This window comes from Gambusia affinis, linkage group LG02 (genome assembly GCF_019740435.1).
Source record: "Gambusia affinis linkage group LG02, SWU_Gaff_1.0, whole genome shotgun sequence".
In the NCBI taxonomy this organism is placed as follows: domain Eukaryota; kingdom Metazoa; phylum Chordata; class Actinopteri; order Cyprinodontiformes; family Poeciliidae; genus Gambusia; species Gambusia affinis.
This window is the reverse complement of record NC_057869.1, coordinates 14,609,218-14,627,423: the sequence shown is the minus strand read 5'-3', so window position 1 is coordinate 14,627,423 and position 18,206 is coordinate 14,609,218. Positions and strand designations below refer to the sequence as shown.

General features: G+C 37.5%; 1 protein-coding gene across 2 annotated transcripts in view; it reads left to right on the top strand.

Annotated features, from left to right (window-relative positions):
* Window positions 1-7,060: 7,060 nt before the first annotated feature.
* The window catches only part of LOC122843170 (heterogeneous nuclear ribonucleoprotein C-like), a 44,645-nt gene continuing 33,499 nt past the window's right edge, over window positions 7,061-18,206 (top strand). The window contains exons 1-2 of one of the 2 annotated variants that reach the window (XM_044137758.1): window positions 7,061-7,236; window positions 13,934-14,009. In XM_044137758.1, coding sequence (XP_043993693.1) covers window positions 13,936-14,009 — 74 coding nt within the window. In that variant the 5' untranslated portion in view covers window positions 7,061-7,236; window positions 13,934-13,935. Of the gene's footprint in view, window positions 7,237-8,616; window positions 8,817-13,933; window positions 14,010-18,206 lie in introns of those variants that run through there. The other variant, XM_044137747.1, reaches the window with a different exon arrangement.

Genomic DNA, 18,206 nt, shown 5'->3' with positions numbered 1-18,206 from the left:
ATATTCATAATGCAAACAAAACACCAACACATGCTTGCGCAGACATTCTTATCATTTAAAGACATTCATGCAGGTTAGCCTCAAAAATCCTAACCTGCAACTTATCTGTAATGACTGTTACACCTAAATGTGACTTCAACTAACCTACTTGGTTCTACTAAATCTAATGAGATTGTATTTTAATGCCTCCTAAGCTCAGGACTGTGATCGCCAATTGTTATAATAACCACTACAAGCACTAAAACAATAGCCTCAGAGATGCACACTCACCATTTGTAGTGCATCTAAGCACAAATAAAACTTCGACATAATTACTGTTTTCCCTGACCTGAATTTAATCAACAGAATGATTATAGCTTGCAAAATGTTGTTAGGTAACCTAATTACAAAAAAATGTAGTGTCAAACATTACCAGTGACCCATCCAAACCTGCCACCGAGATGATCAGACTGGTTGCATGCAGGAAGCATGGATTGCATTTAAAGCAGTTGAAGATGGCTGAAGCACTCTGTATTAGCTTGGCTGTTTAAATGCAGTGCATCCCCAAACAAATTGAAGGATCACTCACTGAATGGGGGTGACTGGCCGCCAGCAGGGAAAGTACTTGTACACAATTACATAAATTCATTCTGTAAACAGCTTTACCTTTCCTACTAGAATAAGTCCACAAAAGTGCAACTCAGATGTTGATGTCGGAATAACATGCATTTCAAGACATTGTGAATGTATCTGAGATTAAAGAGAAATGTGGTAAAATTCTGTTTGTTGTCCTGCCTATGACTTTATATGTTTAAATGGACAAAAACCAGATGTAGTCTGACGGGTCTTTATTAGGCTTATCTGCTTGCATTTCAATCAGTCTGGAAAACACCAGATGTAAATGGAACGTGGGATTTATTTTCTTCACAGCAGGACAGTAGAGAATTAAGCATCAGCCAATCAATCAACCAAATTTTATTTGTATAGCACATTTCAGCAGCAAGGCATTTCACAGTGCTTTACATCAAATCAAACAGAAAAACACAATGCAACATAGAATCAACAATCAAAACAGAACATTAAGTCAGATTCCGTCAATAAATTTGCAATTGATTACGTTCCAACACACAACATAATCTGAAACTTTTGCAGAGGATTTCAAAAGGTGAAGCCAAACATCTAGTGCCACTGGATATCAGGTTACTAACTTACAAAAATGTGAAATAGATAGCCTCCCCTTGCTATGTTTATGTTTCACAAGTTTCACTGGTATGTAATGGTTTCTCACTTGCAAAGGCTGGATATCAGAAAGCAAGATTCGGCAGCAGTGAGTTGTGAAAAGATCTCTGGGGAATAAACTCTTGCTTTCCAGTGCATCGCATTCTGTGCATAAAGGGAAACAAAAGATTCAGATTATGCATCTCTCTACAACTTGTGCTACAAGAATAATTACTGATAAAGAGCAAAAAACAAAGGACCTAATTATATCAAGTTACAAGTCTGTGGTGCTGGAGAAGGAATTAAATAACTTAGCCAATAATATATTCAAACAATCTTTGGGAAACAGAGGCAGGTAACTAAAATCCAGTGATAATTCAAGGAAAAGACAAGGTTAAGAGGGTGGAAGAGCTGGTGAGCCAATTGAAGCAAGATGAAGAGCCAAGCTAACAAAGGCAGAAGGGAAGACAGGACCATAAATACTCAGAGACACAGATGAGACACTGATGGAAAGAGTGAAGACAATCATAGGACGAGACCAGCAAGTAAAATCAGATGCAGAGACACAAGTCACTCTAAACTCCAAAATTTAATATCATAGCACTCCCGTCGCTCAAGAGTGATTCGGTGTCATTCAGTTTAGTGACCTGACGCAGTCTAATCATCTTTTACAGTCAGTTTATGTTGTGGTTTTATTCACCTTTAAACCAATAATAAGACATTGGTTGATACTATGTAACTTGATTAAATTAAAACAAGATCAGGGGATTGAGATTACTATATACGTAATAATGAATACTTCCCCTTGACTTGATTATCTACAAGTGTGCCACTCAAGTGAAATACTGTATAGTATGGATCTTATACATGTATTCAAATTTATAATAAGTTATAAAAAATAACTTTTATCCACACAAAATGGTTATAAACAATAAGCAATAAAGAGCCAGGAGGGGATCCTGCATTAGTTTCTCCCTGACGAACTGCCAACTTAATGCGTTGGACGAGTTTGAGCTTCCCTGTTATTCTGGGGACTTTGGCACATTGTCAGGTCCATTACGGCAAATTGGCTTCAGGGGACGGGTCAGTTGACAATCTCAGTGAATGGCAGACAGTGATTATTGACCTGTTACAGCATGATGTCATTTTAAGTACTTAAGAGGGGCTGAACTTTGTCCCAGTCCAGAGTTGCCTGAGGAGAGAGTAATCAACTGGGTGTGGGGACGCTCACAACCCCACAGCTGAGCACCTCGATGGTGGATGTTTCTTTGTGGCTTGTTGTGAGAAGAGAGGCGATGCATGGACCTAAACAGATGTATGCTAATCTCAGGTTTTATCTTCTAAAATCAAACAGTACATCTAAAGGAAGATATCGATCCATCCAAATGAGAGAAAAGCTATTTTCTTTACTTATCTTAACCCAGAACTCTCGTAAATTTGTGTTTGTGACATTTCTTTTTATTGCAGCACCAATACTTCAACTAAAGGTAACATAGTTACTTGGTTGTGCTACGAAATGGCACACTGTGCCTGAAAAGTAAATAATACCCCACTTTAAATAAATAAATGGTAGCATCTTTGTTTTTAAGCATTAATAGACTTTTCAACACAGAGGTGGGTACACTATTAAGCATCCACCTTTATGTTTATGAAATGATATATGAAATTAAATGGTTCTTTGGATCAATCAATTTCTTATGAAAATGGTGCAAAAGGGCCTCTTCATTTTGGCGCGTAGCAGAATCAATATGGAGGAACAGTCTCCTTCCTGATACTTAAATAATATTAAAACTTGATATATGCAGTGTTATTTTCACTGGCTTTTATACTCTCCCTGCGGTATTTTTGTCTTCGGTGTTTTCACGTGTCTCTGTCTGTTCTTATTTCTATCACCCTTTCAAGCTCAAGTATACATGTTTGCATATTTAAGATGAATTTTTTTTCCAGTCACTGATGGGCAGCCAAAAGGCTAGCCCTGACGCGAGAAGATAGGGCTGTGGAGGATGATGAATGGGGCTGTTTGAGAATGCAACTCAGTTCACCCTCACTCGCTGCTCTGTCTGTTTCCACGCAAGATGTATTGAAAGAGCAGGCAACAAAAAAAAAGTTAACAAAGATTCAGATTCTCAGTTTCTCAGACAATAATTGAATCCTCTGCCTAATTACTCTAGTGAACATCCAACAAAAATTGGATTGCCCTCTAAAAAAATCTGCTGTGGTTTTCATTGAGCCAGTTTTGTTTGTTTAACACATCACACACATGCGTGGACTGTCTAAAGGACTCTGCATAGAAAAACAGACACATCCAAAGCTGGGCTGAAACTAGAAGATACTGGCAATTTAAGTACCACAGAACCAAGATGGATTCTGAGTTCATGATTGGAAATAATCTAGAGATTCACTGATTAGAATTTACTAGCTGACATTAATTTAAACAAAAATGGTTCAACAACTTTTTTAGAAACATTAATCATTTTTAAGAAACCACTATAAATAGTTTTATACACTGAAAGGTTATTTGAACTAAATCATAAAATCCAGTTGGCCAGCTGAAATGAGAAAGAGAGCAAAAAGCTTTTTTCAATCAAACGTTGTATCCAAAAACAAGTCCGGTGCTACTGTCAGTTAATTGAATAAACAAATAAATGAGCTCATTGTGGATACTGTCACATTCATAGTGCTCTCTTTGGTTCTTTTGCAACTTTTCATACATGTATACAAACACAAACCCTATTACTATGACTCGAGAGCAGGGCCTCTCTAACCTTCTGTCCGATTGAGTTTGCAGGTCCGGCAGAAGAATATAATGAGGTTTTCACTCGGAGAGACTCAAGTTTAAAAAAGTGCAGGAGGGATGGCAGAGGGGGACATCGGTGGGTGTGACACAGAGAAAGAAGGTGAACGAAAGAGAAAAGGCACTCACTGATAATGTATGAGCTGTCTGCTGTGCTCCACAGAGGGGGATGGGGGGTAGAGAGTGCAGCGGTGCATTTAAAAAGAAGATTATCATGTCAGAATACAGTGATACCTCACCAAACACTGATTTTCATTCGTTATAGGTCTTCCCTGGCTGCCTTGATGTTAACACCCAAAAATAGAGAACGTCTATTGTAGTTTCATATGAATTATGAGAACAAGAATTGTTTTTTAGGTATTTTATAGCTCTATAAACATCTTTCAGAGAGATTCACGGCGACTCTTAAAGAGCCTGCAATTGATATTTTCCCTATAGTTGTTACTATTACTCAAGAACTGTAATGAACTTTTTATCATGCAGTTTATTATACTATTACACAACTTGCCAATTTCATAGTGCATTAGTGCATTAAGTTATGGTCTATTCCCTCCACAAACCTATAGTGATGGAGCCTCTCAGAGTTTTGTGTCTTGCTCAGAGACACTTCAGTATTTAAGTGGTTGAGAAGATTGAACTTGCAGTTAGGCATAAACCTGCCCTAACACCTAATCTCATCTGCACACAGTGGAAAGAAAAAAAGATGGGAGCCTTCAGCAGAGACCCAGTGGAGAAACTAAACCCTGAGCTGCAGTTCCTCCTTAACTTTATGGACCGCTGTAGAGTCTCAGTTCATTATTCAGTTGTACGTGTTCAAAACTTTACTGTTTTGGCTTTCTCTCACTGCTCTAATAGCATCATTTTACACCTCAGCGGGCAGCTCTGTAACTTACAAAGAGGAAGAAGCTAAAATAACCCACCTTCTCAGCAGAAACATTCAGGAAGAGATAGAAATACACTTATAGATTATACACTTAGTCACTTATTTCCCTCAGAAATGGAAAAGACCACAAACATTGAGGTTTTACTGTGATATTGATCTTATACAAAGAAAAAAAGGTACAAACAGTTGCTGTAGATCGCATTTTGCATCCAGGTTGATTAAATGAGCAACCACATGTTATATAAAGTGAATTGCATAATAATCTTGGTTAATTTGTATGTCTAAGTTTCATTATGTCAATTTAATTTCTCTTTGGGCTCAATAAAGTATTTTTGAATCTGAATTGAATTTGAAAATACCTGTAAACCTGCTGTGAGATTTATTTACTTCCTCAGAGATGCTGAATGTTGTCAATCAGAATCAGTAAGTGAAACTATGAATTAAATCTTTCATTAAATGCTGTTGAGAAAGTTTTGAGATTGACATTGATGGATTAGAAAACTGGGACTGAGAAAGAAACTCAATACAACAACGTTCATATTCCTGTTTCATCAACTGCTCCACCACTGCTTTGTTTTTATCTACACAAAACAAAAAGAAAAAAGCAAACAATTTTTTGTTTTCTTCTGAGGTATAATGAGTGCAATGTGAGCGTTCATTAAACCTCCCAAATTAGGTGATGATAAAGATGAAAGAAACAGAGAATCCTCCTCCTTTATGATGACTGCTACAAATCGGTCAGTGTGATCCTTCAAAACAGCCTAGGAAAGGTAAATATATTGGGGTATGTACAAACACAAAGAAGCAAATTATTATGAAGTGGAACAATACTTTCAACTTTACTAATAAAAAGCTAAAAAGTGTGGAGTGAATTTTTAAAGACAGGTTAGGAAGAATTGCATTGTCAGCCAAAAACTGTCCATTTTATTTTGTTCAGCTTTCTAATGCTCCTGTCAAAAACAAATCATTTCTCCAAATCTTTCATAATAACCGATTAGTGTCTGTTTTGATTAATAGTTCTCACTCAAATCTTTCATTGTGTCTGTAAATATACTGGGTTTAAGTAGCTTTGCACCAGATCCTCTGTTTTATTTTTTACTTATTTCTTATTTATTGTTCAATCAATCAATGAAATTTTATTTGTATAGCACATTTCAGCAACAAGGCAGCTGAAAGTGCTTTACATCATAAAAACAGAAAAATCAACAGTTGAAGCATTACATTTTTCCAAGTGCCATCATTATACATCAAAATGTTGGTTAGTTTGATTATAATTTAGATGTGAATTAGGTGTACTATGTTGCTGCCGGCTTGGTTAGAATTTTCCTGAATCCTGAATGCAGATTTATTCCCTTTAATCTGATAAGCCTAAATGAAACCCAGTGGAATAAAGAAAAAAAAAAGCTAGCTACTTGCTAGGTTTTGCAAACACGTAATAAGCAAAACTTCTGTCTTTTTTTTCACCTGGTTGATAGATAATACCCACCTACGTGTCATAAAATCTCCTTTTAAATTCAACTGTTCTAAAGGCATCTAAGGTTTGTAAGAGAACGTTGGAGAACAAACAAACCACAGAAGGCAGGTCAGAAAAATGTTGTGAAGAAGGTTAAAGCAGGGATAGCCATGATACAAAATGACCCCAAAGCTTATCCGCAAGCTTTGGGATAATTTTATCATAAGCTTGGGATAAAATTCACCAATAAACAGGTGAAGTTGTTTATTCTTCGCCTGAAAGTGGGAAGAACGTACTAAAACGTACTTAAAACGGCTACAAAAAAACAAAACGTACCAAATGTCACGTGACCATTTTTCTTGCGGACCAACTGAAATCCGAAGCTCAAGTAGGAGAATCTGTTGAAGACTTAAAACAAGAAAGCTATTGCGAAACGAAAACCCCATGCTGTAGTTTGACGATCCAAAGTGGACACACAGGGCCTGCCCTTGGCTTGACAGTAAAGGAAAATGCTAAGATTGCCAGGAGTTTGGGGGACGCTATAAAAACAGAAAAGAAAAAAATCCTTTTACTAATTTTTTAAGCTAACACGTAATAATACCATTTAGTGACTTACAAAAATCTGAACTAATTTAGCTGCATAGCAAAAAATAATAAATTCTATATCTACAAATAATAACACTCTGCTTAGGTCCCCCCTAATTCTCTACTAGTGGGTTTGTTCCTGCATCGCACCTCTCTCCCCACGCGCTGTTTCAGGCAGTCGCACTCTGGGTGGGTGAGTTTTGTAACGCAAGTAACGTCAGAAAGCATCACGACGAAACGTCCCAAACTGTCTGCTCTGGTTCCTAAAGAAGAAAAAGAAAGAAAAGAGAAAAGAAGGCGAAGAAAAACATGACAGGAGTAGAGGTACTAATACTAATGTGATGAAATTAGCTGTTGCCTTAGTTGTTAAGAATGTAGCGTAGCAGCAAGGCTAACTAGCCAAACACTGAGCTAATCAATATTAAGCCTAGACAGTGTTTCCAGATAGCTTTCATTCTGTCTGTCTGAGCTGTCAACTCAGATTTCTCATTTTCATATTAACACACAGGCCTAAACAGAGACACGTGGTTGAAGTGATGCATTTTGTTTGCATTAAGTTGTAACTCTGCCAAAATATTTACAATGCAAATATCATCTTCAAAAGATACAACTATCTTTCTAGGTTTTTTCAAGCTTTCCTTATTGCAAAAAAATTGGATCCAGAATCAGAAATGCTTTGATGCACATTTTATTTATCCCATTACATTTATTTTTTTTAAATGTAACTGAAAAACTAAATATTGCCAAAAATTCTGTAAATGTTAACTAAAACATGTACAGACATACAGACATTTATTTCTTATTAGAGAATAAGAAATATAGAATAAAACCAAAATTATTTCTATATGGTTTACCCTAACACAACACACATGGAAGAAGCTGCTCTGGTGACACCAAAGCTGAACATTTTGGGATGCATGCAGCTCTTTATTTAACCATATAACCAGATCACACTATTTTCTAAAAATTTCCTCACTATCTGTCGACTCCCATAAAATTCAGCTGCGTATCACTACTCTGAGAAGTTGGTTACTGAGGGGTTAACAGTTTAATAATGTAATTGTTTCTGGGTTAAGTGCGGTGTGAAAAGAGGTAATAATCTTTTTTCAGAGTTGACTAAGATTAAGATTTGGCTTGCAGCCAACCATTGCCCTGGGTTGGCTGTTTAAAAAAAGCTAATTAAACCTACATGAAAGCCCTTCCTCAGGAGAAAGAAAGATTAAACATCCTAAAGAGTAGGACTAGATCAGCACAACTAAAATGAGCATAGACAATGTGATGCATATAAAAAAGGGAATCCTGTCTTATTATTTTGAGGAGAAAAAAATTATTACTCTCTGTTTTGATTAATAGTTAATTGGCTTTCATCTGACATTATGATACTAGAAATAAACCACTTTCTCTGCTAAATTTATAATGATGTGCTTAGTTAACTCCTAATTTACAAACGAATAAGAATGTTAGATGGTTTTTTAGAGTGTTAACCAAACGCTCCATTAAGACACACTCATAGTCACCCATGCGGCTGCAGCTTTCTCTTCGCGAGACTGGAATTGCTAAAAACCGAGGTCTCGTTGCAGAGAGGGAACCAGCTGCACGCTCATCCAAACCTCTTCCGTGTTCTTTTATGGAACAGCCCAGTGCACCACTGTCCACCCCTGCCACATGATGACGTTTGGTACAACCCACTGGAGCTTCTCTGTCTGGTTTGTCACTGACTCAGTAGTACCACAGCAGCCAGCCAAACAGCATCTTGATCACAAACACACAGACACACGCACTCACACCAAGAGCGAAAACATAAGAAGAGTTTTGAGATAGAAGCAAAGAAATCCCTTGGCTTGTTCCTCTACTCTGCTTTTCATTGCTTTGCATCTGTGATATGACCCTGTTCAGTCCAAGATGTGAGTATTCAGTCAGACCTCTTTATCTATGTGCATGCATGTGTTAGTGAATGTTTGCATGGAGTGGTGTGTTTTTTGAAATTTTCTCAACATCTCCCTCAGTGCGGTAATCCATTCAGCTTTGTTCTTTCTAAAGTATTTTTCCCTTATGATTATTCTTTTTATTTTTATTATTCTCATTGCATGTTGAGAACACGCGCAGGCAGATTAATTTAGGAGAAATCTGCTGGTAAAATATAAAGCTCTGCTTAACTGATTTTGCACTGAGACAGGGTTGTTTTATGTTCCTTTACTTTACATCAGAGGTGAGAAGTAGTCGAAGTGTAACTATTTCTAACACTCCCAAGGTCAGAACTTGGTCTCAGACTGTGAAGGCTTGTGGGATCAAAACCTCTGTCAGCCTAAATTTGTCATGCTCCCACTCTTTAGTGAAGGAACAAACCTGCATTTTTGTCTGTTGTTGTTCTGCTGTAAAGTGAATGTCACCCTTAAAATCACCCCTTAATAAGATTACTTTCCCCGGCATGCAGGAGCAGCAGCTCTACTCTGTACTTTGAAGCGGATGCAGACACCACAGTTTTCTCTCAAAAGCTGTTTTTGGGTTTTTTTTTTAGACGGTTGAGGCAAGTTCAGTGCTGTCTAGCAGACTTAACAGTGAAACAGAGATTCATATTTGACTGTTTCAGAGTTATTTTTTGAGATGAGCATTGGTGGCATAGCTCAACATTGAACACCTCTGGATATCCTGCACAATATGAATGTTTTTGCTTCTATTTCTCTGAATCTGACAGCTTTTTTCTTCACATAACACATAAACTTTCATTATCTTTTCTCGATCTTTCTTTTGTCTCAGATGAATATCATATGTTGACATTACTGCCTGTAGTTGCACTGCAAAGCCATGAGTGTGGAAACTTAATTCTTTATAGCTGGCGCTTGATGCAAAGCCTGATCAGGTCCGCAGCATTGCAAGAAGATATGGAGTAGATCAAGTCAGCAAGAAGCGGGAATGCTATGAAACAATGTTTATAGGTAGACAACCAGACTAAAAAATTATAGCTCGACTTTGCAGCAGTTGCTAACAAAAAACAAACTATAGTCTTGCTTGTATAATCTAAAAAAAAACACACTGTATTATTATAACAAAAAAAAAATAAATTAACACAATATGTTGATGAACTGATCAAATTAATGTACTGGGGGGATAAAATACACACAAAAAAAGAAAATAAGGGTTCTGTTCTGCACAATCATAAACATATCAGAAAACAATTTGCACTGCTCTATTTGTAAATACATGTTGTTCAGATAAATAAAATGAGCAATACTTGGAATCAGTTCTAAAAAGTCTATTAAAAAATGCAGAAGAACATGAAAAACGTCAAAATGACAAAAAAGTGATTGATTCTAAGGGTGGTTCTGATGGTGAGTCCAATGGACTCTGGGGTTCTCACCTGGTATCAGGCATATATCTGCTGTCCAGAACCAATGATGTTAGGCTAATTGGCAGCTCCAAGTCATCCTGAGGTGTTAGTGTGTAGGTTTGTTTTGTGTTTGTTGGACCAGTAATAGACTGGTGACCTGTCCATGGGGGTGCACCGCTTCTCATTCAGATTCTGCTCTGGTGTCTTCATCCTCACCTCAATCCTAAGCACGATTCAGCCGTTCTAGAGAACAGGCAGACAAAAAGTTAAAATGATCTCAATGGGCATTAACTAAAACCACTTGATGATTAATTTACCAAGTAAATTATTTGACTTAGATGTGGGGTTTTGAAGAGATGTTAATTAAACAGAAGTACTGCTTTTTTAAAGATATTTTATTTTCAATTATTTGAGTAGCTGTCATATTCTCAAAACATGTGAAATATCTGCTGAAATGACATCGAAGTTGAACTAAATTAAATTGATAAATAATTTAAGATGGGATTTGCATAAAAATGTCAAAAACATAAATGAGAGAGAGAAGCTGCCCTAGCACTTTTTTTTATCTGATTGGAAAATTATCCCTCTTCCAAAAAATGACCAGCTCCAAGCTTCACATTTCTACATACATTAATGGCTTGCTTTAATAATAATTTCTGAGAGTAGCGGAGAATTTAAGGGCCTTCTCTCAGGGTAGCTGCTTGGTGACTGTCTTTTGGAGAAACTGCTGAGATTTTGAATAAGAAAATGTTTATTTTATTGTTCTTGTATGTTTTTGTTTCCAGTAAGATTAGGTCAGCTTTGACGTTGTGCCTGCATGAGGGATCAGTCTGGCTCTAGGCCTGTTATAAAGCAAAGTGACAGGCTGTAAACTGTAGCAGAGGATTTATAATTCATTATGGCTGATTGAATGTGACCTCTGTGTGTCATTTATTCCAGTTTTATCAACTAAACGTAAACATCAGAACATCAGTTTTATGTCTGTTTTTAAAATATTAGCTCCAAAGCATTGTCCAGAAGTAGTTGGTGACCTATTTTACAAAGTTCTTATGACCTGCAATAGTGATCATTACTTTCTGAAGTTTTTACATTTTGACACTTTAAAGCTACATACTAGTATACTGACATTAGGATATTCAAAATAGTAATTCTAATGAGGAAGGAGTGACAGGATTCTCATCCAAACTATGACTAGACCATTCTAGAACATAAATGTGTTTTTGATTTATGTTGAGCAATAAGCAGCTGAGGCTGAAATATTGCTCACTGCCATCAGTGTGTGTGTGAATGACTGATTGAAGTGTGAAGAGCTTTAGAGTCCTCTAACTTGATAAAACACTATGTAAGTACAGGCCATTTACCATTTGGACTTTTAAAGGCAATTGGTTGAACTCATCTTTATTTCAGGGTATCAGAGGTAAGAGGCTGAAAACATATGCACAGTGCCCTTTTTCAGATTTTTATTTAACAAATATTTTCAATATTTTTCCCTTCCACTAAATAGTAATCCACTACTTTGGTTTGCGTATCATAAAATAAATGCTGAAGTCCGTGGTTGTACTGAAGCACAAGGTGAAAAAATTTAAGAATTACGAACACTTTTGATCAGGGCCATGTATAATTATCAATGTCATCTAAAGGAAGATTTTCTTTTGGCACATTAAATCCAACAATCAAATCCATTTGTAAGATTATCAGGTTTTGATGGAGTTCTAAGGTTGTGCCATTTTTATTATAGAAAGCAATTTTATTGATCTTCCAAACATAAACTATTCGATCAATACATTTCATGTTTTATATGTTTTCTGTTTCTTTGTATACTCTGTTACCCTCAGAATTAAAGGGTCAAAAAATAAAATTTTTTTCTCTTTTCCTCTCCACTTTGTCAATATGTACTTGGTATGTTTTCTATAAAAACGACCATCGATCTCCACTATCATCCTTTTAATTCTTCTCTAAATCGACACACAGTAGAAATAGTAAGAATTTAGTGAAGACTGTAACTTCATTAATAAAAACTAGGCAGCGCACATAACATCCATTGACAGCATTATATCTTTTGTGCTGTCTCTTTATTTGAGTTGCAAAGACTGTTTAGCTTATTTAACCCTGTGTCACCAACATAAATCTGAGGAAAAACAACTTGCATGTGTGTCTGTCGGTCTGTGTGTGTCTTATATGTGAAGTCTGCTCTGGTGATGCTAATTATGGCGTGTAGGATTCTGTTTACGAATAGGAACGCTGATTACCACCTGAGGTTTTGCTCCCGTTGAGAGAGACAACTGTGCTCAGCAGCATCCTGGTATCTTGTCCTGTTTAATAGCTTCATCATGCAGTCAATCACACCGTCTTTGCGCTTCTTAGTAAATGCATCATAAAACATCAGAAAGTTTTGTTTTCCACGCTTGATTTGTGCAAGAAGGTGATTTTCCTGTGCAGGATGAAATACACAGAGTTTAAATATGCGTGTTTATGTTTGTTTTGATTGCTCAGATACTTTGGATGATGTGTGCTTTGAACTGTATTTTTAACTAACCAGTAGGATGTGCTTGGATGCCTGGTCATAGATGAGACATAGTTTAGCTGTCTGCAGTGGGGGCAAGCTGCCCACCAGCAGAGAAACTGCCGGCTGCAGAGAAGCTCTCCAACAGGGCGCTGTTGGGCCACAAACTGTCGGAAAAATATCTCTGCTGTGGGAGGCAAAGGCGCGTACACATGTCTAATTTTCCTTCCACACATTCAGACCCATACTTAATTAATTGTAGCTCCCAGGCATTTGACAGTCATACTGTGTGAGTGTATGTGCAGCTGGCCCAGTCACACTCCATTCAACACCCATCTGTCCGTGTCAAGCTGGACTCCTTCATTTTTCCCCCCTTTGCCTTTCTGCCTTTTTATGCCTCTCTTCGGGCAAATCAACACCCAAAACCACAGTGCAAACACTGAACTGTTGGCAGACACTGTAATCAAGGTGATTTATGATTAATAATCTGGTGAGAACACGTGTAAAGATATGTATGCAAACAGGATGGCGGAAACAAAGCCATAAGGTGGCTGATGTTTGAAGTCACCTTGCAAACTATAGTCAAAAATGGAGCAGCAGGAGAATTTGAGACGCAGTACAACGACCCACAGTAAAACTATAACAGTATTAATTTCACAACTTTAAACTAAAATTTACAACAGTTTAATTATGGCTTCTTCTATTTTATGACATGTTGATTATGAATTTTATCTTGATAACATTTTTTTTTAAACTAACATAATTAGACATGATTAGAGGGAGCCACTTCAGTTGTAGTTCTCAAGTGCTTATTTTACAGAATATAATTTTGCTTTGTATTTTTTAAGCTTGTTAACAGCAACCTTTACTGAATTATGACACAATGACTGTGTTTCTGTGGCCATAATCCACCCCAGAAAAATCTTCCACCTAGGAACCTTGGGACTAATGGGCCCTTCAAAAAATAAGAAATAAAAAAGGAACAAAAGACTGAAGTCAATATCGAATTGAGACTACAGGTACAATGAAACAAGTCCTTTCCTGTGCAGATAAAACCAACTTGGTGCAGAATGAATTCTTTCTAGTTAATCTGAGCGTTCCTCCTGTTGTTTGTTTTGTCCACTTTGTTTATTAGCTTTGTTGCTCTTGACTCCATCAGCACAAAGTTAATTGGTTGCTCTTTCATGCAGACATGAGCATGAGTGGAGAGTTGAAGTCGAGTCGCTCCAGGGCAGCTAGTAAGAGGGCCAGCAGCACCACTTATGGGTGAGTATGAACCACCTAGTCACACACACACACACATACTCGTACAGACACTCTAATTCCCTCACACTCTCAAAGATAATGATGTGTTGTGTTATTTGCTGCAGCCCTTTATCTGCGACTCTGCTGCATCTCAGCTTTCCAATAAATGCAGCATTATTCGTTATTAGCTTCATACCTGCTGTGTGTTTAAGCGGCTATTGATTTCTGCCAGAGGTGCGGTTTCCATCAGTCAGTGTTTTAATTTATTTGTTGATGCAGCGCACACGTGTGATTGGAGCTGATTGCTGTCTATTGCCGGCAGATCAATGTAGTACTGTGGATCTAGACAGGCTCTGTGCTTCGAAGGAGAGGGTAGGGCATAGGAGAGATATGACTTTGCATTGGCTTGTTGAGTTTGTTTATACATTCTAACGAGAACAAAACATAAAGATACTACTGGTTTCAGTGTCTGCAGCATCAGTCTCAAGCTGGAGTAGATTCTCATTTATTGAGAATCTACTCCAGCTGGTGTGTTTTCTGGAAGTCCATGCTGTTTTTTTATTTCTCATACTCTTTGAGTTCTTAAAAGCCCCTAAATAAGCCACATTGACTGTTATTTTTTAGGGGTTTTTTTGCAACGTAAGCCATTCTTCACTCAACTCTCATCCACATGTAAACACTGCCTTCCAAATTTTTGAAAGTACTTCCCAATGTGATTATTAAAGACCCAGTGGGAGGTATGGACCTGTAGATTTTTGCTCAAGAAGCCTAAATAACTGAGTTTTTTCTTTTGTTCCGTTTTGTTTATTTGTCTGGCAAGATATGCCCTGATCCTGAAATCATTGAACTTTGACTGTGTGCTAAAAAGGTTAATTACTTCCAGAAAAGGGTATAGGAAGTCAATGAAAGAACAAGCTACAGCTGTCTGGGGAAAAACAGCAGTACTGTTTTTTTTTTTTTCTTTAGCTGCTGTTGCACTACTTCCTATCTTGGCATGTATGTTTTTGTTTTGGAAATTTTGTGATAGATGTTACACATCGGCATAAACGTGAGAAAATTAACACCTAAAGTCGATGTGGGATGGGCAGTTGTCATATCATTTATCAGTTATTGTGATAAATTTCTTATCATGATAAGAATTTAGATTTATTGCTGTCATGATAACTTCCAGTTAATGTTTAAAAAAACCCAAAACTGTCCGCAGTGCTGGGATTATTAGCTTTACCGTTTTCTTTTGTAATTGAGAACATCAATAAATATCAATAAATTTGAAAATATGATTAACTGCAGTGATTATGTGCAAGTGATACAAATCACACTTCATTATGTCACTGGTGTTCTAAAGAAGCATGTTAATACTTTTGGTCAAGAGCAATAATTGTGTTTGTGGAGATGGGATTGCTGTGTGAGCTTTAGTTGACAAGTTTAGTCATACCTAAACTTGTCGGCACTTTTATCAGTGTCACAGTAGTACCACAAAATATTGTGGTAAAACTTAAAATCCATATCGCCTGAACCTAATGTCCATTCATCCTAGCAAAATAGTTGAAGTACAGTTACATTAATCACAGACAGTCTGTGAAGAGGAGTTTTCAAGTCTTCTGCAGTCTCTAGCAGCGTTTCTACTGGGACTGACAAGTATTTATTTTCATCCATCTTTTCACATCAACTCTGATCAGCTTTTGTGTCCCCGCTGAAGAAAAGGTTCCCCACACAATGATGAAGCCACCATCATGTTTTGCAGTGGGAATGGCTTGTTCAGGGAGATGTGTGAGGTTAGCTTTCTGCCATACATGACATTATGAATGAAGGTGAAAAAGTCCAATCTTGCTCTCATATGAAAAGAACAGCTGGCATATGGAGCAAAACTCAAGTAGCTCATAATTGAGTAAAATTAATTATGATTTAATTAATTGCTGCTTAGCTGCTTTTAATTTGCCACTTGGCTGCTTTTAAGGTAAATTGATTAGGCAAAAGCCTGATCAACATTCAGCTTCTGGCTGAATGTAGCAGCATTGAACCCAAAGCAGTGGCTTAATCAGAATGCTGTGACCTGTGTGTGGATGGTGACAAGATATGACAAATTTAGCCCAGGTCAAATTCTTTAGGTATGTGTTTTAAAATCAATAAAATAATAAAATTACTATGGAATTTGAAGGGAAGCCACTAAAAAGATGATGCATATCTTGAATCCACAATAAATATTATATAAATGATCTATCTCTTTCTATTCAAGCCGGTTACAGTCTAGGTTATCCACCACGTTTATCTCCCTGACATAACACACTGACACTGGACATATTACTTTGCTGTGTTAGGATTCACAATATATGTAATATATTGTGTCCCCAGGTTGCCCCTCTCCGTGTGCAGAATATCTTTAATCCAGCTCTCTCTTTCTCCTCGTCTCTCTCTGACCTTAACCTCAAACATTATTCGCACTGTCCCCCATGTTGTTTTTTAGCAGCATGCATCATTGCATTAATGAGGTTAGTCATACAGAACCACACACATGTATGCTCACAAAGAAAAACACCTGAGGTCTCACCACTGATACAGCTTGATATCGCCCATGTGATATTTTATGGGGATGATAAAAGGAGCCTGTCAAGTCCGATAACAAATGGAAAACAAACAGTCTAAAGCAGCACCAGCAGGTCTGTGAGGCTTTTCACATTCACACCTTCACACTACGAGTGCGATGTTAACATTTAACGTAGTAAATGCACACACACATCTCAGTATCATATTTACGCGATTGCTATCAATAGTCCTCTGTGAAATTATCTGAAGGAAAACTTGAATGAGAAAGAAATTGTTTATCTCAGATTTGTGAACCGTTCGACTGGAATCTTGTGAAAATTTTGCTCTATGCCTCATTCCTTCAAAATATTGTTCTTCTTTTGTCAACTTTGTGAAGGGATCCTTGAGTCACTTCTTCGTCATATTGCTTTCTTTGCTTTCAGCACCACATTTTAACATTATTTGTGAACACCATGGAATGCAGCGCAGGATAGATTGCTCTTATTTAATGTTTTTTGGGGTTCGATTTAGAGCTATAAAGAAGCTTTTTTTTCTGCTTGTTTTTGAAACAGTCTGAAGAGACTTTCATATTTGCTCAGTTTCTACTGAATTGCATTGTACATTTTTTTATTGAAATATGTGAAGCTGATGCAAATCATTGAGTCCTGCTCCTCTTTATCCCTTTATAGTCTTTCCAAAGGTTTATGGCTGTCTCATCTGTATTTGGCAAACACACAAAAATTGCAAATCCAATATCCTGTCATATTGCCTCTAGTCACATGTGGATGGAAAACAGAATAAATATGACTTTATTGTACAAAAGAAGTCAGTCTCCAACACCAAACTCAAAATGCGATTTCAATTCCAAGTAAATAGATAAGTCAAATGTGTCTTATTCCAATTTAGTGTAGATGATAAATTTTCCCGAGCCTGAAACTACAACACAGCCACAGTCACAAATGTAAATCATGTGGAGACAGCTACCAAAAATGTCTCTGTCCAGACTCCAACACCCCCCCTCCCCCTCGCCGTGAGGCTGGCAGCATAGAGCCCCGTCTGCTCCCGCCTCTCTCCATCCTCACAGAGTCGGCCAACAAACACTTCTGCCTGTGGCCCAGATAATTCAGGAAACAAAAAAAGCTCAACCTCCTCCGTAAGACACTGAAGTCCCGTTATCTGCTCGCTGACTCCATGCAGATTTACAACATTTCTGAACTGATTTAATTACTGGAGAGTTTGATTAGTCTTTGCATGATTACATTTTCAAACTCAGATAGCCAACCCAGTGAAGTCTTTTCATATTATGTATGAACAAATTGTCACATTTGGTGGTGGCAGCCTTCCATGGAGGAAAGGTACATGCCTTCTTTCCGTTGCCTTCATCTTTTTACCCTCACGTCTCCCCTTAGGCTGATTTCTGTAGAGCGGCCATGACAACACATGGGTTTTATCATTTATTATTACCTTCCGACAGACACAGGTGTCCTTTAACTCAGTAAACCCCAGCTGTGTTGAGAGAGTGGCAAGCATTTCCCCACCCAGACACAGATGCTACTGCGTTGCGGCCTCTTTATGCTCTGGTGAACAACTATAAGAGCCCACTGCTCTGTGTGGCCTTCATAAAGAGGCTCAGGTGCCACACAAAGGGTCTTAAAGGATGTTTAGGCTAATAGCTAACCCATAAACTGGGATTCA